Here is a 26,167-nt window from a genome sequence, read left to right as displayed (position 1 = left end):
ACTTACAAATACACCTACTCTGCACCTAAATATATGTAAATTGTCTCATGGGATTAGTATCAACTGTCAGTTGGTATGCTATTGGGTTAGAATGTTAACTTTATAGAAACTAATTATATTAAAATAGGAAATGAAAATTAAATTATAAAATGCACTTGTGATTAAGAGCTCCAAAAGATTTTGTTTCAGTATACCATATTGTTTGGAATTTTAACGAAAAATTAGTTTTAAAATACAACATTATTGAAAGTACCACTGTTGTTGTAAAACAGCAAACTTTAAACTAAACATATGAACGATAGAATCATATGTGATTCAAGTGCTCAAAACGAAGATATTAGACCTAGAAAGAAGAACCAGAAACTAGAATAAAAAATAGTGCAGACACTAAGAAAAAGTGATGCAAAAGTGGTGGTCTAAGCACAGATCGAAAATCAAGAGCGTGGCTTGATATGCCAACATGAAAGAGGCACTCCTCAAAGTAATGCAAAAGTGGTTCTGAGTGGGAATAAGTCTCGCTGAAGAGGGCGTGTTTTAGTTGGTATACTACTACCATTCTGTCGACGGTCCGTTTGTCGGTGCAAAGAGCATTCCACCTCCTCACTACAAAAAAAAATCTAAATACACGATATGTCTTGCAGAACTATTCTGTTTGAGATATATCACTAAAACATGTTAGAATGCTAAATTCCGTATATGTGGTTTTTAAAACTCTACTATTTGAGTTACTTCTATTACGACATTGTGGAATAAACACTAATATTTTACAAGCTAAATAGTGTCAAAGACATGTTAAAGATAAAGATCATAATATCTTAAGAACAGTTCGTCCATATAATTTGAGTTATATTATGCTTCACATTGCTGATAATGGTATCAAATGCTTTAAACATGAGGATCTTTCGAACTATTTACTATATATATACTATACATATATACTATTGGATTTCATATATCGTTTTTGTTGTCTTCAGGATTATATTATATTAAAACACTGTTTGTTATATGGAAAGTTGTTCCGGAAAAGTTCATAGGGTAAAAAGGTATCCGAAATATGAATGCAATAAGGTCAAAACAAAAAAAAAAAACTTGAGACGAATATTGTTTTCTCACAAAAATAACAAAAGCCGCTATAATACCCGAATTATATCTTTTGAAATGTATCTTTTATAATATAATAAATAAAATAAAATTATTATTATATTGAGGGAAGTTGAGTCAGTGCACCAGAGCACTTTTACTCCATATTAACTGCGAGGTTTCTTCAAAACCCCTCTTTGCGTCTTGACTGGATTATTATTTATCACATCATCAGACTAAGTAATAATTGACCTCAGATCTGCATACCTCCCCGAGGAGCCTGTAACCATTCTGAGATTTGATAATGCGGTGTTAGTAAGTCTGTCAGATTTCGCAAATAATTTCAAGGCTCTATCCTTTATGTATTTTTTGATGGGATCAATCTTGAGGTCCCTAAGGATGTCATTCGTCCTAATATATCAAGGAACTTTGAAAAGTCTTCTCAGTGCCTGGGTTTGTGCAATTTCTAATTGGTGAATAGTAGTGTTTGAAGCTTTGCTAAACGCTACACAACCATATAGAAGTGACGGATAAATTATTTGGTTATATATCAGTTTTCTGTTGAGCATTGAGGTTTTCTTTTCTAAATATATAAAATAATATACATTATTTGTTTGTGATTTGCAATCATTTTGTGTATATATTTTATATAATTAAAAAAAGCAATATTCAGGCATTTAGTAATTTTGCTTAAGAAGAAAGCGACTAAAAACTTTAATCAAATCAAACAATATAAAAATTATTATTCACCTAGGTTTTTGTTATTATTATTAATAAAGTTTTAACATTTTATCTACTCTAAAATGAACACTACATACCATTCGTTTGAAGCATTTTTTTGTCAGTTCATTTAAATGCGTTTCAAATGAATTTGGCCACGGTTTTGGAATTTTTGTAAGTAAATTAACTGCACTGAAAGATGAAATTTAATGTTGTAAATAAAAATAAATAAAATAAAGCCCTTAAAATAACAATCTTCAAATGAAGCGATGTACTCTATTTAAGACAGTAACGACGTGTGATTAAATCGAGTTTGTTATCCCAATTGATTACCGGCAATGGAAAAACAAAAAGTTTTTTCCAACAATAAAATAGGAAAAATTTGTGAAGTCACAGTTAAATCCATGAAATATGTAAGTGTTAATTAAGTGATGTGCCCACTGAATGATGAAAGTGCTTTCAGCATCATAAAGACGCAATTAAGTAACAACTTAGTTTAATTACACACAGAGAGGGCTCAAAAAAAGTTGAGATGTTCAACGCACATAGGACGTGTATTACATATATTCGGTAAAGAAATTAGTAAGTTTAGGCATTCTTCTTGAGTTAATGTCTCAATAATTTGGAGAAATACGAATAGTACTTCCTTCTTAATAATAAAATGGTTAATACACACCATATATGGCTGACGATATATAGAAAGACATAGCTTATATATACGTATATAGGTATATCATAGTAGATAATTAAGACGAAAAACAAAAAGAAGACTAAAATAGAAATGTGGATAGAATAGTAAAATCTCAGGTTATATTGAGAACTTTTCATGGATCTTTGCGTTTTTTTTCAAAAAATATATCTATGCAATTGTTGAGAATGCAATAAACAAGTTTAAAATATATTAGTTTAAGTCTAGTAGCTTTGTAAACATATTTGTATAACCTACCTATAACAATAAGTGATACCAGTATTGTATGAATCTATCGAAAGAAAAACTTAGAATCATCACAGAATATCTAACAGGGCACTGTTGACTAAAACACCACTCTACACAATTGAGTATACATACGGATGCAAACTGTAGGTTCTGTGAAGAGAATGAGGAGTTGGCCACACATGCACTGTTCGAATGCCCTTGCGCTAATGCACATACGAAACAGGCTCCTAGGAATGTGTATTTTTATGGAAGAGGTAATAAAACTCTGTAACGTAGGTTCTATACTACTTTTTTTGACGCAACATGGATTACCTACTCTAAGCCCAGAAGGGGGCACGATAGACCCGATGGTCGCAGTGCACATTCTCTAACAATAATAATAATAATAGTCTCGATCTATTTCCTTTAGTTACATGATTGTTATAATGTATTCATTGATGCTTTTGGTTTCTCTAAAGCAGGACTACACAAAGTACGGCCTACAGATCACATGCGGCTAATGTATGTGCGGACCGCGACATGTTTTTAATAGCAATTTTTTTTTTTTTTGGTTTACTGATAAAATTATATTATCTTATTTTTATGGTATACCAAATAAATAAATTTAATTCGATAAATTAATAAAACCAAATTTAATATTATAATCGAATTTTTATTTTCGTCGACAACAACTATGAACGTACGCGTTTGTTTCTGCGACTCTTCGAGCTGCAGGGCCCGCGATCGCATCCAGTCTGGACAGCACTGCTCTACAGTAACTGTTTATATTCCTATTGAAAGCAGTGAAAAAGATGCCAAAATTGAGTCTTATACAATTGAGCAAATATATCATTTAGTTTTAGAAGCAAATAATTGCTGCCTTATATTAGATAAACAACTAAACAATAAAACAATATCCAAGTAGTTTTCATTTTTTAATTAAAGAAATTTTATTTTATTTAAACAGTAATATATTAATTTATTTAGAACTTCATTTTATTAATCATTAACTATAATCTATAACTGATATAAAATAGAAAATGACTAAAAACCATTTCAAATTTTAATAAAAGTTGTTTGATATTCAATAAATAGTGACAGCAATATCGGTTTGAGTTTTCTATATTTTTAAATAGAGTATAATGGAAACTGATGCCACTAGTTCCTCAGTACATCTGTTGAGTATTTGCAGATGTTCAAATTTTAAATCTTTTTAACTATAATTGTTAGTAATTTTAATCCTGTATTTTAGACAAAAGCAATTCAATCAAGTTGGACAAATTTTTTGAAATATCCAAGAGTGTTGGTTCGACAAAGCGATTAGTGCAAGGAGGAGAAAGCACATGTTCCATATTCTAAATGATGAAAAACAGGTTAAACCAAAAAAAGAATTTAAAGAATAAATGTTACTCACATTTTCATTATTTTCGAAAGCAGTATTAGCAGTATTAGAAGGTTTATTATTGACATTTGAAATGGGCGTAATAACTTGTGTGGATTTAATAGGTTCCGATATATTCATGGAAGCAGAGTTAGTAGTATTTTCAATGAATGTGGTTTTAGTATTTTTAGTCATTGTATCATATGCCATATCAGCAGCTTTATCGAAAGCAACTTCTCCTGATACAGTAACATTAGGTGATACAGCATTCCTTGACTTAGTAGCTTCAGTAGGAATCACATTTCTCGTCTCAATAATTTTATCACCTGCAGTATATGCTGTCTCAGCAGTTTTATCAATGGTATCCTGTTCCAACTCAGTAGCCTTAAGAGATGCGATATTAGCAGACTCAGTATTTTTAGCAGGAACCACATTGCCCGTTTCAATAATTTTATGAACTTCAGTATATACTGTTTCAGGAGGTTTATTGATAATAACTGTTTCTGGCTTGGTAGCCTTGAGGGATGTAACACTAGCAGATTTGTTATCATTAGTGGGAATCACATTTCCCATCTCATCCAATCCCGTCCCAGTTGTTTCAGTAGCTTTATCAATAGTATTCTGCTTTGATTCAGTAACGGTAGTAGATGAGACATTGTCAGACTTATAAGATTCACCGAGATCTGCATTTTCTGTTCCTGAAATTTTATCAACTGCAGTATATGCAGTATATGCTATTTTAGCAGTTTCATCAATAGTGATTTGTTCTGGAGCAGTAATTGTAGCAGATGAGGCATTGGTTGATTCACCGGGAATCACATTTTCTGTTTCTGTGACTTTATCACCTGCAGTATATGCTGTTTCAGAAGCTTTGTCACTAGCAATTTGTTTTGGTTCAGTAACTACAGCAAATGTAGAGTTAACAAATTCAGTTGATTTAGCGGGTTTCATGTACTCTGTTTCCGTAGTCTTACCAACTGTCGCATATACGCTTTCAGTAACTTTAGCCAGTGCTTCATATGCACTTTCAATGACCTTAGCATGAGCTGCATATGCATTTTCAATAACTTTAGCATGAGCTGCATACGCACTCTCTGTAGCTTTGATAGCTGTCATATACGAGATTCCAACAGTCTTGGCGGACATTTGACATGAATTGTCGTCGGTAGCTTTGGTAGCGGCCTCTTGTGCAGTGTCTGTAGCTTTAGCAGCTGCCATCTCATAAGCTGCGTTAGTAGTTTTATCAACTTTTTCGATCATATTTTCAGAAAAGTTTTGTGCTGTATATGCACTAGTTATAGTTTTCGCTAGAAGTTCATCCGCGGTTTTCTTAGGCAAACGTAGCATGACATGATCTTTGTGTACTTGCTGAATTTCACAACTGTGACATAAATTATAGTTAGCACATTCTAAGCATTTGTAGCGAAAACCAATAATCGAATTAACTGAACAATTGTTACAGATAATGTTGTCATGTTTCTCATTGCTTAGAGTTATTCGAGAAGGTTTGAAAAGATTGACAAATATTTCAATAGAGCAAGGTCCATACTTGTAATCCTGACGTTTTAATTTACAGTATTCGTTAAAGGTGTTTTCGTTCATAATGAAAACTTCACCTTCTTTGGGATCTAAATAAAAATAAATTAATTAGTAAATATGAGATTTTATATATCATATGATATGATATGATATTAACAATCGCTATAGGAGAGTTTTACTAACACTAATCATTTAGTAAACTTGTTCTACACAGATTTGATTCGCTAGTATTATATGATTGTTATTTTTTGTTATGGATGGGATCCTTTAAAGTAATTCTGTATCTAATTTAATTCATCATTCATTGTTTATTATTTATATTCATTTTTCTAAAATCTTATTGTAGTTGGTAAATAAATTTAAAGTCCAGTCGTGTTTTGGCAAAATCAATTAAATAAAATCGGATGAATATATCTTTAGATATGAAGATACATTTGAAATGTTAGTAAACATTTTAAGGGTTGTCATCGTAGTAGTTATAATATAATAATTTTTTATTACTATATAATTTATATAATTTGAATTAATTTATTTCAAAAATGATCTTACCATTTACATATATTCCGTACTGTGCATATAAAATCCCAATTCGATTGAATAAAGTTTTTTTGATTGTGCTTTTTAGGGCGCTTAGAGATTGAGGAGGCTTTTGTTGGTATCTATATTTAAAAAGTTGTATGCCGTATATTTTATACGTGATGTCTAAAGTATTGTCAGTCATTTTACTAAAAAGTTGATCTATTTTAAATAATAATCAAGATTTTGCACTTCCACAAGTTTTTTTGATTTAAATGTTCTCGAAGCACTTAACTGTCCTAACTGTAGAAAGTATGGGAATTGAATGACATGTCTAACAGAAAAATACCTAAGAATAAAGATTTTTGATAAGAATGTCCTTAAATATTCTAATATATTTTATTGGAGTTCTATTTCTCTCGCTCACTCTTTTCTTTTTGCATTTAAGAATGGTTGTGTCTCACACATATACAACACATATTCAGTGATAGATCTTAAAAGTCTGAATAAGTTGTTTTGTGTTACGATGTGACTATCCTTTTACTACCTGCTACTACCGTTACTGATCTGTAAAGTATGATAACAATAGTAGTAGAAATGAAGAGAAGAAACTAGTGGGATGATTTTTTTATTATTGCAAAACTTATTCTTTTACTACCTAACTGCAGTTTATAAAAATAAACAAATATCATTTGTAACTATTTTTGGACGAACAAGTTTTTTGACCTGTAAGGACAAGATAACAAAAATAGGAGATACTGATGACTGATACACAGACACAAATTGAAATTTTCAATACTAGAAAATTGTATACCTTTCTGCAGTGTTTTGTTATATATTCTAATCCGCAAGATTTATTTTGTTGCTTTTGAACTGTGTATTCTATACTAACCTGTACATATTCAGTTTTTTAACAAACAAAGTCTCTTCGCTCAAATCAATGATATTATTCGGTTCAACTAAGGTCTAATTGAGATTTTGGAGTTGTTTCTTAGCAATCGTTGGGCATGAATAGCGACTTGTTTTGTTAACATATTCCTCGCACGAAACCTTATTATAGAAAAAGACGGGCTAAGTCCATTCCGTCATACAATGGGTCTAATAACCTGTCGAAAAAGTACTTCTCTAAAAACCTTAATCTTTTCGACGCAAAGGTCGGGCAAGTTTCCACATTTTCTGCGATGAGTATTAAAACGAACGTGTATTCCTATACACCAGTCACCAGATAGAACTGCAGTAAGCCTTGCAGTCGTCACACGGTTCCATATGATAAGTTTTCAAGATCTAGTCTTATTGTACGTAGGCGATATAACCCGGGTAGTTTAACATGACCTAGGTGTCTTCTATTTGTTGTTGTTAAGTTCAAGTGTTAAATGTGAATTTAGATCTGTTTAGACTGAAACATCTGTTATTTTTGTTGTTGACTTGAATCAACAGTCTTGCAATAATACTAATAATTAACAAATAAAATGCTGCTTCTGTTTTATGAATTACAATTTTATTAGATAAGAATATTAAAGTATTAAAGTACACTAAACGTATACCTGATAACTTTAGTGCTTTTCTAAAAAGTACACTATATTGAAAAGAGTATTGACTAATAGTTCTGATAGCATCAATTCATATGAGTGCTTGTATCGATGCCTCAAGTTATTGAAACGTACATATAGTCAGACAAAGTTGCAGATCATTTAGTATAAACTATATAAGTTTTAGTTTTGCATAGAAACTTCTTATTAACTAGATATTATACATTAGATCTAGATTTTTCAATTCTTATCTAACACTGTTTGTCACTCCATTGCGAATATAATAAGTTTATTTTTGTATCACATTACTTAGGATAGGAGTTCAAGTTTTAACCTATTGATATTTGCTTGATGCTTGCTTGATGTTTTGCTTGTTTTTGTTTATACGATACCTAATTGATGGAGGTTAGTATATAACCAAATCCCTTTACTCTTTAGTTGGTGTGTATTATCTATTGGACTATCATTTTCATTCATTTCTTACTTAACGATTTTCGATTAAATTTTTAAACTATTTAGTAGCATTGTTAATATCTAAAAGATTTCGTATGAAATCTTTAAAGATATGTAAGAATCCATTTTTATTTTCATTAAATTAAATAATCCATAGACAACTTCTGTAGCTGCTATTTGATCAATTGTTATTAATGTGAGTCGATTTATAAATTAAATGCAATGTTTATCAGATATAGTGTTTATAACTTATAATTAATACTTGATATAATTGTATAATTATATATAAATAAAATTTTTTTTTGTGACATTTATGGAGATAATTCCTCGAATTTGAATGAGTTCAGTTCCAAAAAAGAAATTAATAAGAGGCCTTCAGTGTAGTTTTCTATAACATTGAGTTAAAATTTTCGTTTTGATTATCAAATAATAATATTTGTAAAATCAATCTAATAAAAATTATTTTTTTTTATATTCGAAAAATGATACCATTGTTATGATTGTTTAGGTGGTTTTGTTTAGTTTCGAATTTCACGAAATTCGAATGGGGAATTCGCAAAATTGGTTGTACAAATAGATCATATTTCAGATATTATTTATTTTTAATTAAGGATCCATTGTCATATTTTCTTTGTAATATGATTTTATTCATATATTTATTTGTTTTCAAAACGATTTAACAATAAAAATTACAAAATTCAAAAGTTTTTATGTGAATATTTTGACAAAATAATTTAAAAATGTAGTTGAAGCGACAACTTTTATATCTGAATTATTCGTTCAATGTCAGATACAATATTACCATTCACAACAGTTTTCAGCTTTTCTTTTAGTTAAAAATTTTTTAAAATTGACTAAATTAGTGAATTACCTTGACCTCTGTGTCAGTAAATTAATTAATGTAATTTTAAAAAATACCAGACACAAATAAGTTGAGATATTAACGTGTTCGCAACTTTTCAATTATTAAACTTGTAGGGAATGTTTAACTTCTCCATACTGACCTTAAGCATGGGTGTACCAAGACTAGAAATTATAGATCCTTTTATGTACTATAGTATAGTAATGGATAAGTTCCCATCTTCAATGAATGGTCACATATATATATGTAATTTAATAATGAGTCAATAGATAATGTAGTGATATGTTAAAATACAAAAAGGGGCTGTCAACTTCAATTATGACAAAAAAATCATTTCCCTTAAAAGGGTTTTTGAATAGTTGTAAATTATAATAAAATAGTTTATATTAATTGAATTTTTGGAAATATTCGTTTGTTTTATACATTAATTATTATTTTATTTTTTTGAAAATAACATAATTTCTTTTATAATAGTAATTTTTTTCATCTGTGGTAAAATTTTTCCAATGCAGGGTTGCTGGCTTTGCGATCAATCCCCCAACTTGGAGGGCCATATTTACTTATTTGCTAACCCTGAGATAGGATTGGTATTAAGTAGTTAGAGAATTTCCGCTCAACTATATGTTTTTAGGTTATACCGCCTGTACTCGGTCGCCAAAGCCTCGTATGCAGTAAACAGGATGCGACACGGGTAGGTGAGGTTGACAGTTGAGAAGGCTAGTCTATATATTCGCATCACTTCTCCATTACGGCACACTCTTTTGCCCCTTACATCCCACAATGTGGATTATCAAGAAAAAATTCTGTCGATAAACTTCTTTCAATTATTGGCTATAAAGAATCATCAATTTTTGGGGAATTCAAAACATCAAATAATTGAGTCACTCAGACTGTCTTAATTTGTTCTCTTAATTATTGTTTCAACTCTTTAAAGATAAACTGAGAGTATAATGATTTTGATGCATCCGGAAACCATGTGTTCGAGATGTCTCGAGTAGTGTTGAATCCAAATGTGTAGAAAATTGTTTTTTTTTTATTATTATATCTTATTCATTAAATTAAAAATTCTGCTTACTACTCGTATTTTGATAAATATTATAGCTCTATATATTTTTGATATTTAAATATATTTTTATTATTGCCTTCATTAATTTATATTTTGTGGTTTGATAGCTCAAGTGCATGGCGCTTATAGTACAAATATTTTGACGAAATATATCTTTTCAAAATATTATATTATGATATATTATTTTCTCAGAATTTGTGTTAGTTTCTGTCAAGAAGCATTAAACGAAAATCTTCACTATCTGTTCCAAAACACGCGCCATAGACAATAATTAAGCCGATTCATGCGAAATTTAATAAAAATTGAAATTTTGTTGCTTTTGTTTTTATTTATACAAATCGGGAAGATTTAACAAATGTAGATACTTTGGCAAGGAAATCAAAACAATGTAGGTGGGTCTTCTAAGCGTATAACTGCGAAAATTCTAAATTCTTTAAAAAATTTGTGCGTTTTTTGGTATATGAAAAATTATTTAATTTTTCTGATATATGATTTTGTTTTTAATAAAATAATTTCTTGATTTATTTTATTTTTTTTTTATTACATGGATTTAAATTTTTATTTTTCAGCTATTAGTAAATATTGTACCATTTTAATTGTTTGATAAGTCAACTATTTCATTATAACATATATTTAATATATAAAAAGTATTGAAGACAATATCATAATAATTTATATAATATATAGAGATTAATCTTTTACTATATATAAATATTGTATGTAAAAATAAACATTATAAATAATAATATAAATCATATAAATAAAAATGTTTTTAGAGTACAAAGTTGACCTATTTTTGGCTCTGGAAGTAAATATAAATACAATACAGTTAAGACCGTGATGCCGATCAAATGTTTATATCAATATAAGGTTTGGACCCTCACTAAATCATTTGATTAGAAATTCAACACCATTCAAATTTAATATCTTAATTTAATTAAAATTTAAAAACTAACGGAACTAACGTAATATCTTACTATACTTGATCGTTCTTGTTTTGATGACTACATGAGTTTCGGTGATTTGTAGACACATAACCGGCAATAGTACCGCTATAACTTGATGGATGTTGGTTTTTTGAATGGCGAGTATATGGAAATTGTTCTTATAAATATACGATCTATTGTTTAATCCTATATAAAAAAGTTCAGTTGTAACAAAACGTTGGATTTTGTTTGCAAACTTACATCATCAATATGAGATAGGTAAGTTCGGAAAATTTCTCCCGTAACAATGAAACAAAATAGACTTGTTATATGATACGGTTTTTTCGTACACTTCAAAACTGTTGAAATTGTTCTAACAATTAATTAGCATATATTCTATGTATGATCAATAAGCAAAATTCCTTTAACTGAAATGATTCCAAAGCTTTATGTTCAGAGCATATAATTAAAAAATTATTTTCTTAAAGACATTTTCAACTTTTAAATTTATTCAAGGAAAGATTTAGACTCAACAGAACATGCATCTATAGTGTTCCACTGGAACACTGAAGAGAATAAATCAAGATTTTGTTACTAAACCTTTATACAATCTTTCAGCCGTTTGTAAATTAAGACGTATATACTGATGATATTGTCTAGCAAAAAGAATTGCAAATCTTTAACTATAATTTTATTAATTACAGATAGCATATATTATACACATATCTAGTATATAATAAATTTTATAGCTTTAAGTGTTCTATAACATCTTCTTCCAATCTCTTGCTCTTGACAAAACGTAGTCGTGCTATTCCAATATACATTGATTGTTAGGATGTGATGTTTAGTTTAATCTAGCGCTGTGTATCAGTTTCTGGGTTGAAGGTTGTAATTGCTATAACCGTCGAGTATGCTTTTTCTGAAATCAGTTGGTTTAAAGTTCCTGATTGTTTTGGTACAAGACCCGAAGTAAATAAGTCAAGTTTTTACATTCACTTCTCTAAGTATAAAGGTGTTCTATGGTTTTATGGAAGTCTTGACTTTCTTCTTTATGCCTATAAATTACTGACTTCGATCTTCGAATATGTAGGTAGCTGTTAGCAATACAAACACATATACTAATCGAAACTTTTATAGATTAACTGACAGTCTTATAATTTTATATTGTTGTAAGTCAAAAATATCTCATCTTGGTCAAAATTATTTTGGTTTTGTTGATTTCGAGATCGCAATATTTAATGATAGACAATAATTCTACTATCAGTAGAGTATAACTGATATCTACCTTTCGTTACTTCTCGGTATTTATGTGTTATCTACTTATCTTGATGTATATATCTGTTTACTCTGTTACAACTACAATAACGTTAACAAAGTGCTGTGTAAAATATCTATTTTTTTCTAATAATTACAATCATTTCGTTTGTTTGTAAAACCTTTGTTTCAAAGTATAAATTTGTACGTTTTAAGTCTTATGTATCTTATATTTTAAGATACAAAAGTAAATTTTAGAAAAATTTTGAACGAACATCTTAAAATGGAATTTTCCAAAAAGTAGGGTTTTGTTATGTGTTTGATGAACATCAAATATTTCGCAAATGTAGCTAAAATACTATCAAAAATGTCCTTGAAATATTTAAAATCTCATACATACATTAGTTACTTTATGGAATTCTGTGTAAAAAGTACTCAGATAAATTTTGCTTACTATTTTTGTAGCTAACCTTCATTCAAATTATACCTGAACTCTAGAATATGTATTAAAAATGTTTGGGAAAAATTATCATTTAAAATGAGTAGCTATCATTTTCGGTCAAAAGTAGGTAATAATATTAAAACTATTTTTTAAAACTATTTTTTAAAATTATTGCAGTGATGTTCCTAATTATGTTACTTTACTGGTCATAAAGTCTAAAGGTATAATGTCAAAAATATTTAATACTGTATCTTAATATTGCGAAAGCTTCACATTATATTCGACGACAACAAAATAGGGCTTTTATACTTCTATATAAAATATAGGAAACCATATGTTTGATGACCTAAAACGTATTAATGAGACGATTATTATTGCTATAGCGTCGCAATTTAATATTGTATCAGGTATTGTAAATAATTTTTCAAAATACCTTAATTAATATATTAATTATAATTACGTAATTAATGCACTAGTTGTGAGCAATTTTTGTTAGTGTAATTAATATAAAAATCTAGTAATCTTGAAGTTCTATATATAGGGTGTTTTTTTAGCTGCATGACATATTATTAGAATGAAATATTTTTGATTATAACATCATAGATAATTTAATGGAATTTATTTTTTGATTATGATTTTTGGCATATGTCTGCCGCGGCTATAAGGTCCATTCAATCAGTTCAATAATTTTGAACTGATAAAAATGTGGCCATACACCGCTAATGGTGGTTTCCAATGATTATTGGCGTCTAATGCTTCAAGAATTGCTGGTTTGTCGACATAAACCAATAACTTAACAAAGCCCCATAAAAAGTAATCAGGAGGATTTATGATGAATAGTCAAACCTTACATATATTGAACAGAAACACCAACACAGTTTGACATTCTTAACTTTGAAAACAATCATTATCGTCGATATCGTTAGTTCTCGTGCAGCTAAAAAAATACTCTATATAAAGATTCAAGTTATGTCAGGATATAATGTAGTGAAAACCGTTACTCTGAATATTCACAGTGATGAATATAATTATTGGCACAGCAAGTATATTGAACTTTAATACTGATTTTAGCCCATTAATATAGCGATTTGCAATTAAATTCATTTTATTTCCTTATATTATCTTTTATATTTAATTTCTTAAAAATAATAAAACCAAAAAAAGTACTAAATCAAGCTGAACAAAATTATTGACACAATTAGGTTCCAATGAACTATTTTAACATAAATTTATCGGCCTGGCAATTTTCTCTTGGGAAAGACCTATTATCTTTAAATGGCTCTAATCTAGAATGTGTTTAATATTAACAAACTTAATCCATTTGGAACAATATAAGCAGTAAACAAAAAGAAGCCACCGAATCTCAGTGGAAAATAAATCTATATTCTTTTTTTTTTTTGTGAGACTAAACCACCTCTAAGGAATGAAAGGAAAAGATTTCCACGGCAATGAGGAAACTTCATTCCAGTAGACGAAGGAAAGAGAAGAGAGTAAAGAGATCTAACACGTAGCAAGCTAAGTTCATCTAAGTCAGAGATCTTGGGCCTAAAAAGAGGAAAATTGGAAGTAGTGAAGGGGGTTATATCAAAGGCGCGAGTGTACTAGAGGTAGACTCTGTGACAAGGATCACGAGAGCCACGGTTATATAAAGGGATGACGGAGGGATCTGTGTCCCACTCATCAAAATAATCAGAGATGAATTGAGGAGGTTTATGGCGTAAGGCCTGAATGAGGTCAGGAGGAAGAGAGGTAGGAGCAAGGATATCAGGAGGGAGGTTGTGGAGCCTGGTGAGATACCTGCGGGATAAATCTATATTCGTTAAATAAAGGTAAATTTTATACCGAGCAGTGTTTCAAAGAGGCGGCGCTATGACAAAATGCAAAGCAAGTAGGCCGACCTATAGATTTGAGTGACCATGAATGCAGCAAATTAATAAGAATGGTGAAGAAAGGTCAAATCAAAAATATTCTCAACCCAGATATAGGTGTATAAATCGTTGTCAGATCCCCGTGGAAATTTATTTATGGAATATATATATATATTTACCATAAAGTATATATCTTGTTTGAATTTCTTTCATCTCATGTTTTGTTTTGATACTATTAACTTGAGTTTAATATTTTTAATATTTCAACATAATCATATAATTTTATTAATTATTTAAGAGTTATGCACTTTTGTTACTTTTACGGAATAAAAATAATTTCTCACACATTTGTTAAAGTGCAATTGTTTATGATTTTTTTTTGTTGTTTTTTGTAATTTTAAAGTAATTTTTTTAACGATGTTTCAATTGCAACAGACATACTTAACAATACTTAAAAGTTTTAATAAATGGAAATGCAATTTTTTATTAGTTTCTGAAAATACTCAGCCTTGGATATAATTTTACGACTAATAAAATGTGACCACACTGACTTTATGTATTATTTACTCTACAAATGCGTCATAAGTTTTAAGAGCATTCGACATTACTTAAATTAATGAAATAAAAGCTGATCTGCGGCAAATATTCGCATACCATATGCCTGCCAGGAGGCAGAGGTACAGAAATTGCCGAAAAAAACATGAAAGTAAAAATTAGTTAAGTAGTTTTCTGAACGAATTTGGTTCCTGGAATCGAAGAGCAGAACTTGTCTTTGATATGCAGTGCTTCGATGAAAATTAGAATTGCGGTAGATAACTAATTTTAGTGTCAGACTACCATTTGGCCAATAGCCAAATATACTTTTACTCTCGAAATGCCAAAAACTAGATCAAATATTTTTATTATACAACAAATAAAAATTTAATATATAAGTATGTATAGGTATGTATGTATGCATGTACATTTTTAATATATAATTTTATTTTCTTTGTTATCAATATTTATCCACTACCGTTCACTTAAACTTCATCAATCAATTGTCGGAGGCATGAGGTATATGCTACTTCAATTCCTAAAGCACATGTCAACGAGATCAACATAAATCTTTGGTGGCTTTCCTATCGCCGCAGTTTATGTGCTGATCAAGTTATGTCGAGTATATGTTGTATGCAGTGCGGGGTCTGCAAGTGTTCGATTGAACCATGGACAGACATCAAATTGATGTGTTAGCTGTCGCTTCTTAGCAAATAAAGTTGTCTTGCTTTTTATGATTTGATTAAGTTGTCAGCAAGAAAGAAAAATTTACTACATGTAATATAATTACGGGACTGTAACTCAATTAAATGGAATAGAGTTTCGAGGTGATATAAACAAGTTCTATTTCAATATTAAGATTTTTAATAAAATAAAATTTCATAGTTTCTTTTTTGACGATTTTTTGGCAATATATTTTTGATAAATATCGGTTTCTTAAGTGTTTTGAGTTTATTCATTTTCGATCTTCTATGATCTGATGCATTAAATACTACATTAGACAGTTCATATCTAGTTCTCAAAAATAATTGCTTTCAAAAAAGTAACATATCCTTAACATCGGAAAAAAAGCTACTCTCGTTCATATAACGAAGTCAATTCTTTTTTACTAGAATTGTATTTTACACTTCATGTTTTTTATTAAAGCTTTCTCAGTAGTAGAAACTAGTGTTGTTCGTATTCGGTTTTACGAAGTATCGGAGAACCCGTTTAATCGGATAGTATACAAAGTCTCCGGAGTTTAATATAAATTTTTTGTATATCCGGAGTCTTTGAATATCCGGATTTGCGGTTATTTTTGACTGTAGAAAAATGACAATTGATTACTAATTTCTAGAAGGAAATAAACGTTAATGTAATGTTTTACATATGGTATTCAAATAATTATATACTTTATGTAGTATTGTGCCACTCATTGCTTAGATAAAGTAAAAGTATGTCTACAGAGAAGTCACAACTAATATCACACAATAAAAAAAAAATCTAAATTATATTAAAAAATTAAAAAAAAATGTATTTATTATTTGAATTTCCCCCGAATGTTTAACCAAATTAATTAACTAAATTACCTTACCTAGTTAAATAAACAAAGAGGGTAGAACTTGAATTCAATAAATAAAGCTGCAAGTGTAGCTAAATGCAGTCTAAACAAATTACAAAAATAGATTTGATACCTGGGAGAGATATTTTCCTAATACAATGACGCTTAAACAGCTGGTAGGTAATCTCTCAACATACTCAGCATACTCTTATTAATGATTTTATGGAGTAAAGAATAGTGGTTGATGCTGTTTATGGACAAATGGTATTATTTGATATTCAAAAGTAAAGAAAATTGATGTCATTGTTGAAGATGTCTGAAACAGAGCCATTAACAATAATTTATTTTTCCATTTGCGAGTTAGCATGTTCTTTACGATTTTTGGCTTCAACGAGGCTGTGCTACATATTATGTTCTCAAAGAAATTAACTAATAAAGTATTTTATGATATTATTGCCTCCAGAAATAGATCTTCTGCATGACATTAGCAATCTTCAGATGTTTTAATTATAGAGTATTTATTGTAGCAGCACTTGGTCTCTCTAGATTAGTTACCGAGCAAGCGCTGAGTGCGCTCTACATGATATATTTTTTTATATATTTCTTTACTTTCACAATTATTCTCTCAAACAAGATTATTCAGTAAATATGTTATGTTACATATATAGACCCTACTTTAAATCATATACAATTATGTATACTTTCTGTCTATAATAAAAATTAAATTCGTATTCTTCAACAGAAATATTGTTTTTATTTAATTTGCGATTTATAAAATTTTAAGATACCTTACGTCACGGATTAACTGTATATACATGATTTTGACCATAATCCCACAGAAAACCAAATCCAGTGGTAATGAAGCTATCCACAAAATGTGAAATCACGCAACCGGCATATTCCTCTCTCATTAGAGCTACAGTACAATGCTCTGTGTTACTTCCGAATATTCATGCTGAAATTACATATCTGTCTCATTCAAATAGCAATTATAATTGACGGGTTCTGTTACACATTCGTTATTTTAAAAAAGTACGGGCCTGCCGTACTCCAGACAGACCTATGTCACAATACTCAGTCACCTTTCATAGATGCAATGGTTTAGTCGATAGTTACTTGCAAAATTTTCACTATTCTAGATGCGACAATTTTTTTTTTTTGTTGGCATATCCGTTAATCAAAAACTTAACCCTATTACTTAAGATAATTCAATGTGAAAAATAACCAATTTACCAAATGTTGTCATTCGAATACACAATTAGTGTTACTCAACACTGATCAGTCGGTTTCAGTTCTTATATTAATTCAATTTTATAAGGATGGGAATGCGTTAATATGTCATAAGATAGGCTCAAATATTGTAAGCTCCCTGTAGAAGATAAATTTGAACATTTTCAGCTGTACAAGCATTTCGATTATATCGTTGCCTTAGCACATCTATTATGGATCTATTTTTTTCAAATGTTTTCAAATATTTGTCAATTGTGCGCTAAGATTTGTAATTATGTCAAAAATAATCTCTTTATAATTCTGGAATTATACCTATGAAGAAATTATCATTTTTAAAGTAAGATATTACAACTTTAACACGTCTATTAGTTATTCAATTATACACATTATAAAATGGTAAATTTTAACCAAAGCATATAATCTTTTGAACATCAAAACTATTAAATGCATAAAATATCACAGTAACAGGTCTGTCAAATCGGGACTACAAAATAGATCATTCCATTTATACCTTTTGTACATACCTTTTGAGTTTATTAGGTTTGTCCAAATGTTGTGTTGAAGTAAACTTTGTAAGTTCCATGAAGTTTATATATTCTTCTTTAGCTCAGCGAGTTGGGTTCATTTAGTCTCGTCCATCTGTCCGTCCAACTGGCTGTCTGTTGATCTGTTTGAATTCAAACAATTTCCTTATTCTTTGGGCAATTTGAATGAAATTTTTCATACATACTATAGTCAACATTGGTTTCAAGTGGATCAAGACTTGCTGGTTTGTCGACATAAATCAATGACTTAACATAGTCCCATAAAAAGTAATCGAGAGGCGTTACTCTGGAATCGCGAGAACGAGGGGAGTTCTTCCTGATTATATATATATATATATATATATTATTACAATGTGCATATCTATGTTATCTATTATCTATGTTATTGTTCACATTTGTATGTGATCGTTAGAAATGCATATGCATTAATGCGAAATTAAAAATTACTTCAAAATATTTATTTGTACACAATTTATTAAAAAAGCGTTTAATTTAATATTTTTTGATTTCGTATATGCGAGAAATTATAATTGCATTTTGCAACGAAGCACGTATTAGATATTGGGGTCTACATCGGTAGGTGAAATCGTCGTGCGGTCACTGCATTATTGACCTATAAAAGCACTTTTACTTATGTACCGCACACATGCGCCGCTTGTGTAATGCCAAATTGCCGTATAATAAATCTAAATTAATCTATTGCTATTTTTATTGGGTTTGAAATACTCGTATACCCGGCTAAGTAATTTCGAAGCGCCTAGAATTCCAAAATAATTTACAACTTATTGTATGAAGCGAGTTTTTGAAATTTATGTTTTTTGATGAAGATGGAATCTTAATGGGGCGAAGTGTTTGTGGTGTTTCATTTCAATTAAGCTCCATGAGAGAGAAATTGGATTATTAACGAAAACTTGTGGAATTTCATTAAATTTTGCACAAAAATCGCTTTCATTTGTGGTTACAATGTGTATCTGTAAAATTTTAGTTAAGTTTCGTATATTTTTCCGAAAAGTGTTCCATTTCCGCTATTAATTTTATTGAATGGGAAACCACTTGACAGTTACTTACTTCCACTGTTTGCTGCTTTAAAAACAATTAAGTCTATTTTTTCGAAATATTTGGTAATTTTTCTTTTCACAAGAATATATCTCTTGAAATTGATTTCTGTATGGAAGTTTAATGGAACTTTTGGTCTTAAGCGGGAATTAAGCAGAGACATGAACTGTAAGTGCGGCATTGTTTCATTGTTGACATGACCTAATTATTACTTGATAATTAGCCCACAAATGTGTGGTAATTGTGACTCATTGCATTCATTCATCTTTCTTATTGGGTTACTAATTGTTTTTTTTTTACTCTTATCGTAGTTTTTTATTTTTGGTAAAATTCTTAGCTGAACGAATTCTATATAAAACTATACTGAGAGCGTCTCCATAAGTGGGTCGCATTTCACTTCAGAATTGCATAATTTTATAAAGTTTAAGCTGTCGCTTAAATGGACTGTAATACAGTCCTTAACAGATGAAATTCAAACCATGAAAGCCTAATTTTGAGTTGAAACAGAATTTTGATGACAGATTTGATAGATATATATATATATATATATATATACGTTGGTTTAAAAAAAACTATACTCTTAGGAGTGGTATCCTTGCAACAGAGCTGTTGATGAATATTGTTATTATCCATACCATCTAATTATTACAGCAATAAGCAGATATAAGAAGTAATGATATGAATTCTTTTATGGATCTTCTCCTTTATCCAAGCCATATTTTTTAACTTGTAAAAGCGGCTTAGCTAATTTATGAAGCCTGAATTTTATTTAGTTGCGGAGTTCAAATTTACAGAGCGTTTTTCAGATATTTATTATTGTTTTGATAATAACATAATGAGTTAATATAGATTGTCAATTAAATATTTGCAAAGCATATTTATCTACATTTATGTCCATAAATACTAAACTTGTACTTTACAATAATAAATTTTCTAAATATTAATTTATTAACATTCATTATTTTATTCATTCATAAATATTTAAAAGAGTAAAAGTATTGCAAATACAATTTCGATGCTTATGAAACTTATTTGATTAATTATATATGCCACATATAAGTTTATATCAAATATAACACTTCTAGTGTACTCGTATTACAAATATTAATTAAATAAACATTTTTTAAGAGAAACAATATGAAAACGACGAGTTTTACATTTTAAAAAAATAATTAAAACAATATTTTTTACCGAATTTCGAATTATATGAATGCATTCCGACAAAACAATGTTAAAGATACAAAAACTATTTATTTATATTTTTTTGGTAAGTATAATTAACATATTATAAGGGAATAAAGTTAAAATTACAAATTTATCCAATTTTTATAATTATTCTTAATTTTTTTTAATTAACATCATTTCTTATATTTTGTTCATTATTTCTTTTATTTTAAAATATTTTATTTTATTTTAAATTATTTTAATTTAAATTTTTTAATTTTAAATTATTTTATTTTAAATTATTTTTTTTTCAAATTATTTTAATTTTTTGTTTTATTCTTTTAATTTATTTTATTAATATCTTAAGTATCATTTAATATTATTTAATTAAGAATACTTTGGATTAAACTTTCACTTTTTTTCAGGCGGTACATTCTAGTGGTGTCATAAGACCTGCAACCACTTATGACAGCACAGTTAAATGTGGTTCAGTACTTTGTCAAGTTGTTTCTGAACTATACAATAAGACCAAAGAGAATTATGGATATAATTTCATATCTACCATACCAACAGGAGCCATGAATTTAACCATAAAACAAGTTGAACGTAGCGATAACTTATTAGGTAAATATCTTTAGAAGAGCATATCCATGTTATGACAAACAGCTAATTGTTTCTTACTTTTTTTCATGAAAAGCACTAAAGAGTATGGATGATATATTTATTATACATGGTGATAATCACGGCTCAGAAAGCGGCATATTTGAATATAATGATGATATATTCGAATATAATCGAGAATTGGGCATTATCACTTCTAAAGGACCGTTAAGTAAAGCAATAGTGTTAATGGTAAAATATTGATTAATATTTCTTTCATATTACCTTCGACCTACCATACAATTTTTATATACATTTTAGCTCTATTTTCGTGGTATCAATCCTGGTGTACAATATGACTATACTATACCTGTTCCATCGGCTTCTATAACTGAAGATGATGAACAGCAATCACAGTGGAATGAACTTGGTGATCCGCTAGATTACATTGATGATAATAATATTGATGATACAGTGTCTGCACAGCTAGCACGTACTAAAAATCGAAAAAGGCGTAAGTTTTCATGGAAATTACTTGGCTTCGGACAATGCAATCGTTCTTGTGGTCCTGGTGTACAGTCTCCAATATTCCGTTGCATACGCGACTCACAAACCCGATTCTACTCACCAAAACGCTGTGCCTTCGCAGAGAAGCCGGTTTTTAGTGAGGATATTTATCACTGCAATCGTGGTCTATGTCCAGCATATTGGCGTGCTAGTGAATATAGTGAGTGCAAGTGTAATGAAAATAAAGTCAATGGTACGCGACAACGTTATGCTAGTTGCGTGCAAGAACAACTGACTGGTAAAATTGAGGAAGTGAAAGAGACACAATGTGAGAAGCTAATAGCACCTGATCTAATTGAAGTGTGCAGTTGCCCAAAACAAATACGTCGTAGAATTTATGAAAGACGACCGGATAAAGCACCAAAGGTTTATTCTCGACTAATAGGTACACCAGCTATAGTGCGTAGCGTGTACAATTCCACTATGCCTTTGCGTCGTAACTTACGCGATGACCGTTCGGATAAAGCTGGTGTATGGTTAATGTCTGAATGGAATAAAGAATGTTCTGCTGAGTGTGGTCTCGGTTATGAACATCGTACCATATATTGTGATCGTACACCGCCTTATACGGATTTGTGCGATTTACGTTATACGCCCGAACAAAAACGCGCCTGCAGCGCACGTCAGCAGGAATGCCAAGAAGGTACATGGTTCGCATCTGAATGGAGTAATTGTACTGGCGAATGCTTTAATTTACAAAGAAAACGTATTGTGATCTGTTTGCGTGACGGGAATGTGGTTGACGATGAAGAGTGTGATGCTGTAGGTAAGCCAAAGGAAGTGAGCAATTGCACCCATAGAGAGGTAAATTACTGCGGACCGAAGTGGCATTATTCTGAGTGGTCAGAGGTAAGGTATTATTGATAATTTCAATTTAAAATTTTTTTTGGAATTTCTTTATGGATTACTGTTTTTACTTTATTTATATTTTGAAATGATTTCTGTAAATATGTAGAGGACTATAAAATTTAATCATAAATTTCTAACATTTTAATATTTTTTTGATTTAATTATTTCGACGTTTTAGGACGGGTTATTTTGTAATCTTACTTGTTTTTATTCTTCTAGCATTTATATGACATGTATGATTTCATATTAGCGTCAAAGACTGTGGTTAAGTTCATTACTTGATTTCAAAAATCGCTATTGGTTTTAAATTTTAATGCATCTAAAAATCCAGCCAGGTCTGAAAAAAACAGATTTTGTTCCACAGTCCTGACGATCATTAATAATGACTTGAAAATGTATAAAAAAAACCAGGTTTTAGTATAAAGCGTGTATTACACATGCGATTTTCTTGTCAAATTTTTTTGTCATCGCTTACTACACATCAAAACAGTTGATATTATTTTGAACACGTCCCAGCAAAAAAAAACAACAAATATATAACAAAATAAAATCATGCATGCATTTAAACGGACTTGAAATGAAGAATAGTATAGAATATATTTTACAGAGTTTTATTGTCTTTTCCGTAAGAATATACAACTTCCATCCCAAAAAATGAATGAATTTTTCATATAAGTCGTCAAAAATCCGTTTGTATGCGAAAAACACGATCAATTTTCAGGAAAAATCAATATTTTTTGATTTCTATCAAACTTTTTTGTCAATACTTCCAATGTTGTTATTGCATATCAAATTTGGCACAAATTGCGCATTTCACAAAAAAGTTTGACAAAAAAATTTCATGTGTAATACGCTTCTAATATATAAGCTATTTATAAAATAAACATATCAAGAAAGTGTTCTAAAATAGTGAGGTAAAATAGTAAAAGAGTAAAAGTGCCCAGATGCACTAACTCGGGAAAGGCTCTCCACAATTCAACTACTTCGTCTATAGTCTGTAGTATTGTTTGATTTTTAAAATTCTGTGCTTTGTTTTATTACTACCAATTTTAGTATGATCGGGTAGGTCGCAGGGCCCCACTTGGTTTACCTTTGGTTTGACACTTTTATAGATTTAAGTATGAGCATATTTTTGTTCTTTGGAGATATTGATAGTAATGCTTTGTTAGTAATGCGGGCTTCAAGTGCGTAAAACCTTACTTAAAACCCAGTGCGCCATACACCAAGCGCCGGAAAGATTCTTATATTAGAGGTAATTACTCTTCCATTAACTTCTTGTTTAGTCTTAGAGCAATTGGGGTTTATCATGGAAGAGTTTTTGTTAAAAACTAATGAAATATAATTATACTTAATAAAGCATATGAAAGCTTCAGCAAGCTAGAGACTTGTTTTTTTATCTTAAAAAAAGAAGAGATATTACCATTTCAGTATTATTATTGTATTATGATATTGGGGATATAATATATAAATAGATATATATATAAAATTAAAAAACAGATTTTGTGAATTAAAAAATTTTTAATTTGTTTATTTTGTTTTTGTCTACAGTGCTCTCGCTCCTGTGGTGAAGGCACACAGCGTCGCTATGCAAAGTGTCTGGAATTTGATTGGAAGCAAAATGCCATGGTTGAGTCGAACAATTGCAAGTACCTGGAACGAGAGCCTGTTTACGCTGCTTGCAATGTGCACAAATGTGAAGGTAATATATGTATCTAGATACAAAAGTAAGCGAAATACATCGCATATTATTCATACGATAAAAAAAACTGTGTACGACATTCGCGTACATAAGTAATTGCTTTTAAATTGTTATTATTGCAGTCTTCGACTAGGGATTCTTCAGTTGTTTTTCTTTCTTCGTTTCCCAGTGTATCTTATAATACTTATTGTTATTTTTTTCACTTTTTAGAGTTGAATACTCCAATGGATGTAGCACAGAACGATAACACCACTCCAACGCCGGATGATTGCAGTGATGAATTTCCCAATTGCAAGCGCATTAACCGACAACGTTTATGCAAGTTGCAGTTTTATAAGTCTTATTGCTGTCAGTCGTGCATTGGCTACTATTAAGTACAAGCGATCAACATGCACGTCTTCAAATTAAATTATAACATTTTCAAATTTAATTTGGTGTTGAATGGTATAGCAATATAGATCACAGCCGCTCCGATCTCCGATTGGATCGCTTTATTAAATTTGGATGCTGATTATTTCGATTTTACTTAATTCGACGTAGTTTTGTTGTAGTATTTTTTATGTTTCATTTTGCATGAAAAAATTATTATAATTTATTTTATATTTTATGTTAAGGTATTTATAGGTTTAAAATCATTAGTTAAATATAAAAATAAAACGAATCGTGCCGCAAGTACAGAACATAAATTCATTAATTAATAGTGCTAGGACTCCAAAAAATCTGAACAAAATTCAAATGAAAACAATATATACAGCTACAAAGATCTAAAAATCAAAAACATTTTTCACGATATTATAATATTATATATATTCAAGAAATTATAATAGTATACAATGCACAAAAGATAATACAAAAACTGTTAAATTCATTAGACTTCATTATTTATATGTACGTTGTAAATACTTGCAGTTTTATCCAAAACTTTTTCAATGTACTTCATAAATCGTTTTCTTTAAATATTTGGATCAACAAAAAAAAAATGGGAAAGATCTTTATGAAAAAGTTATAGCAAAGTAAAATAGAATATTTTATATAAAATTAATAGAGTATAGTTTTAACTTCCACAGAATCTAAAGCCAACTATTAATTTAGAAATCAACTTATAAAATTATATCTGTAAAAATGCATATATTAAATGAATTGTTTTGATTAAACCTTACAAAATATCTGATAATAATAGATCATAATAAAATCATATTATTATCTTCCTTCAGTTTGCCATATCCAATTTCTTCTTCTTAAAATAATTTAGTATTTCCAATAAGTTAAAAACAATAATAAATTATTTGCAGATTTAAAGTATTTGTATCTGCAACACATTTTGAAATATTTATTTCTAGACTTTAAATTGGAAACCTATTAATCACCTCTTTAATAACTTTACTCCTGTTAATAATACTTAATCAAAAAATCTTGATTCTTTAAAGTTTTAGTTTTTAAAAGATCTATTCACATAAAGGCACAATATATATTACATATATGTACAGTATATGTATACATACATAAAGAAATAAATGAAGGTCTATGTTGAAATGTTAGAAGAGATGTTCTATTTAGTCCTATTTGATCATAAATTTCAAAACTTTAAATAATGGTCAGTGAGATCGGATAAATAATTATGGAAGTGAATTTCGGAAAGGTCACCAAAAAGTTTTAATTTTATCGTTAATAGAGTCTATGGATGAACAATGTCAAACATATCTAGTACTATCTTGATTGTCTTTAATAATATCTGGAATTTCAAATGAATACAATTAATATATAATAAACGCTTACTATTTTTTTATTATAAATTGATTTCAATATATGTGAATTTCTTCTTGTCAATCTT

At 29.4% G+C, this 26,167-nt stretch overlaps 1 protein-coding gene across 1 annotated transcript in view; it reads left to right on the top strand.

The window, feature by feature from the left end:
* Nucleotides 1–24,881, top strand: part of LOC119689183 (thrombospondin type-1 domain-containing protein 4-like) — a gene marked incomplete at its 5' end in the record, with an annotated part of 48,900 nt that extends 24,019 nt beyond the window's left edge. Inside the window, 5 exon segments of the mRNA XM_038103953.1 lie at nt 21,047–21,245; nt 21,319–21,473; nt 21,543–22,637; nt 24,186–24,336; nt 24,547–24,881. Of these exon segments, the coding sequence (XP_037959881.1) occupies nt 21,047–21,245; nt 21,319–21,473; nt 21,543–22,637; nt 24,186–24,336; nt 24,547–24,710 (1,764 nt within the window).
* Between the last annotated feature and the right edge of the window lie 1,286 nt (nt 24,882–26,167).

This window comes from Teleopsis dalmanni, chromosome X (genome assembly GCF_002237135.1).
Source record: "Teleopsis dalmanni isolate 2A chromosome X, ASM223713v2, whole genome shotgun sequence".
Lineage (NCBI taxonomy): Eukaryota > Metazoa > Arthropoda > Insecta > Diptera > Diopsidae > Teleopsis > Teleopsis dalmanni.
Note: the sequence above shows the minus strand (reverse complement) of the source record. Positions and strands in the feature narration are given on the sequence as shown.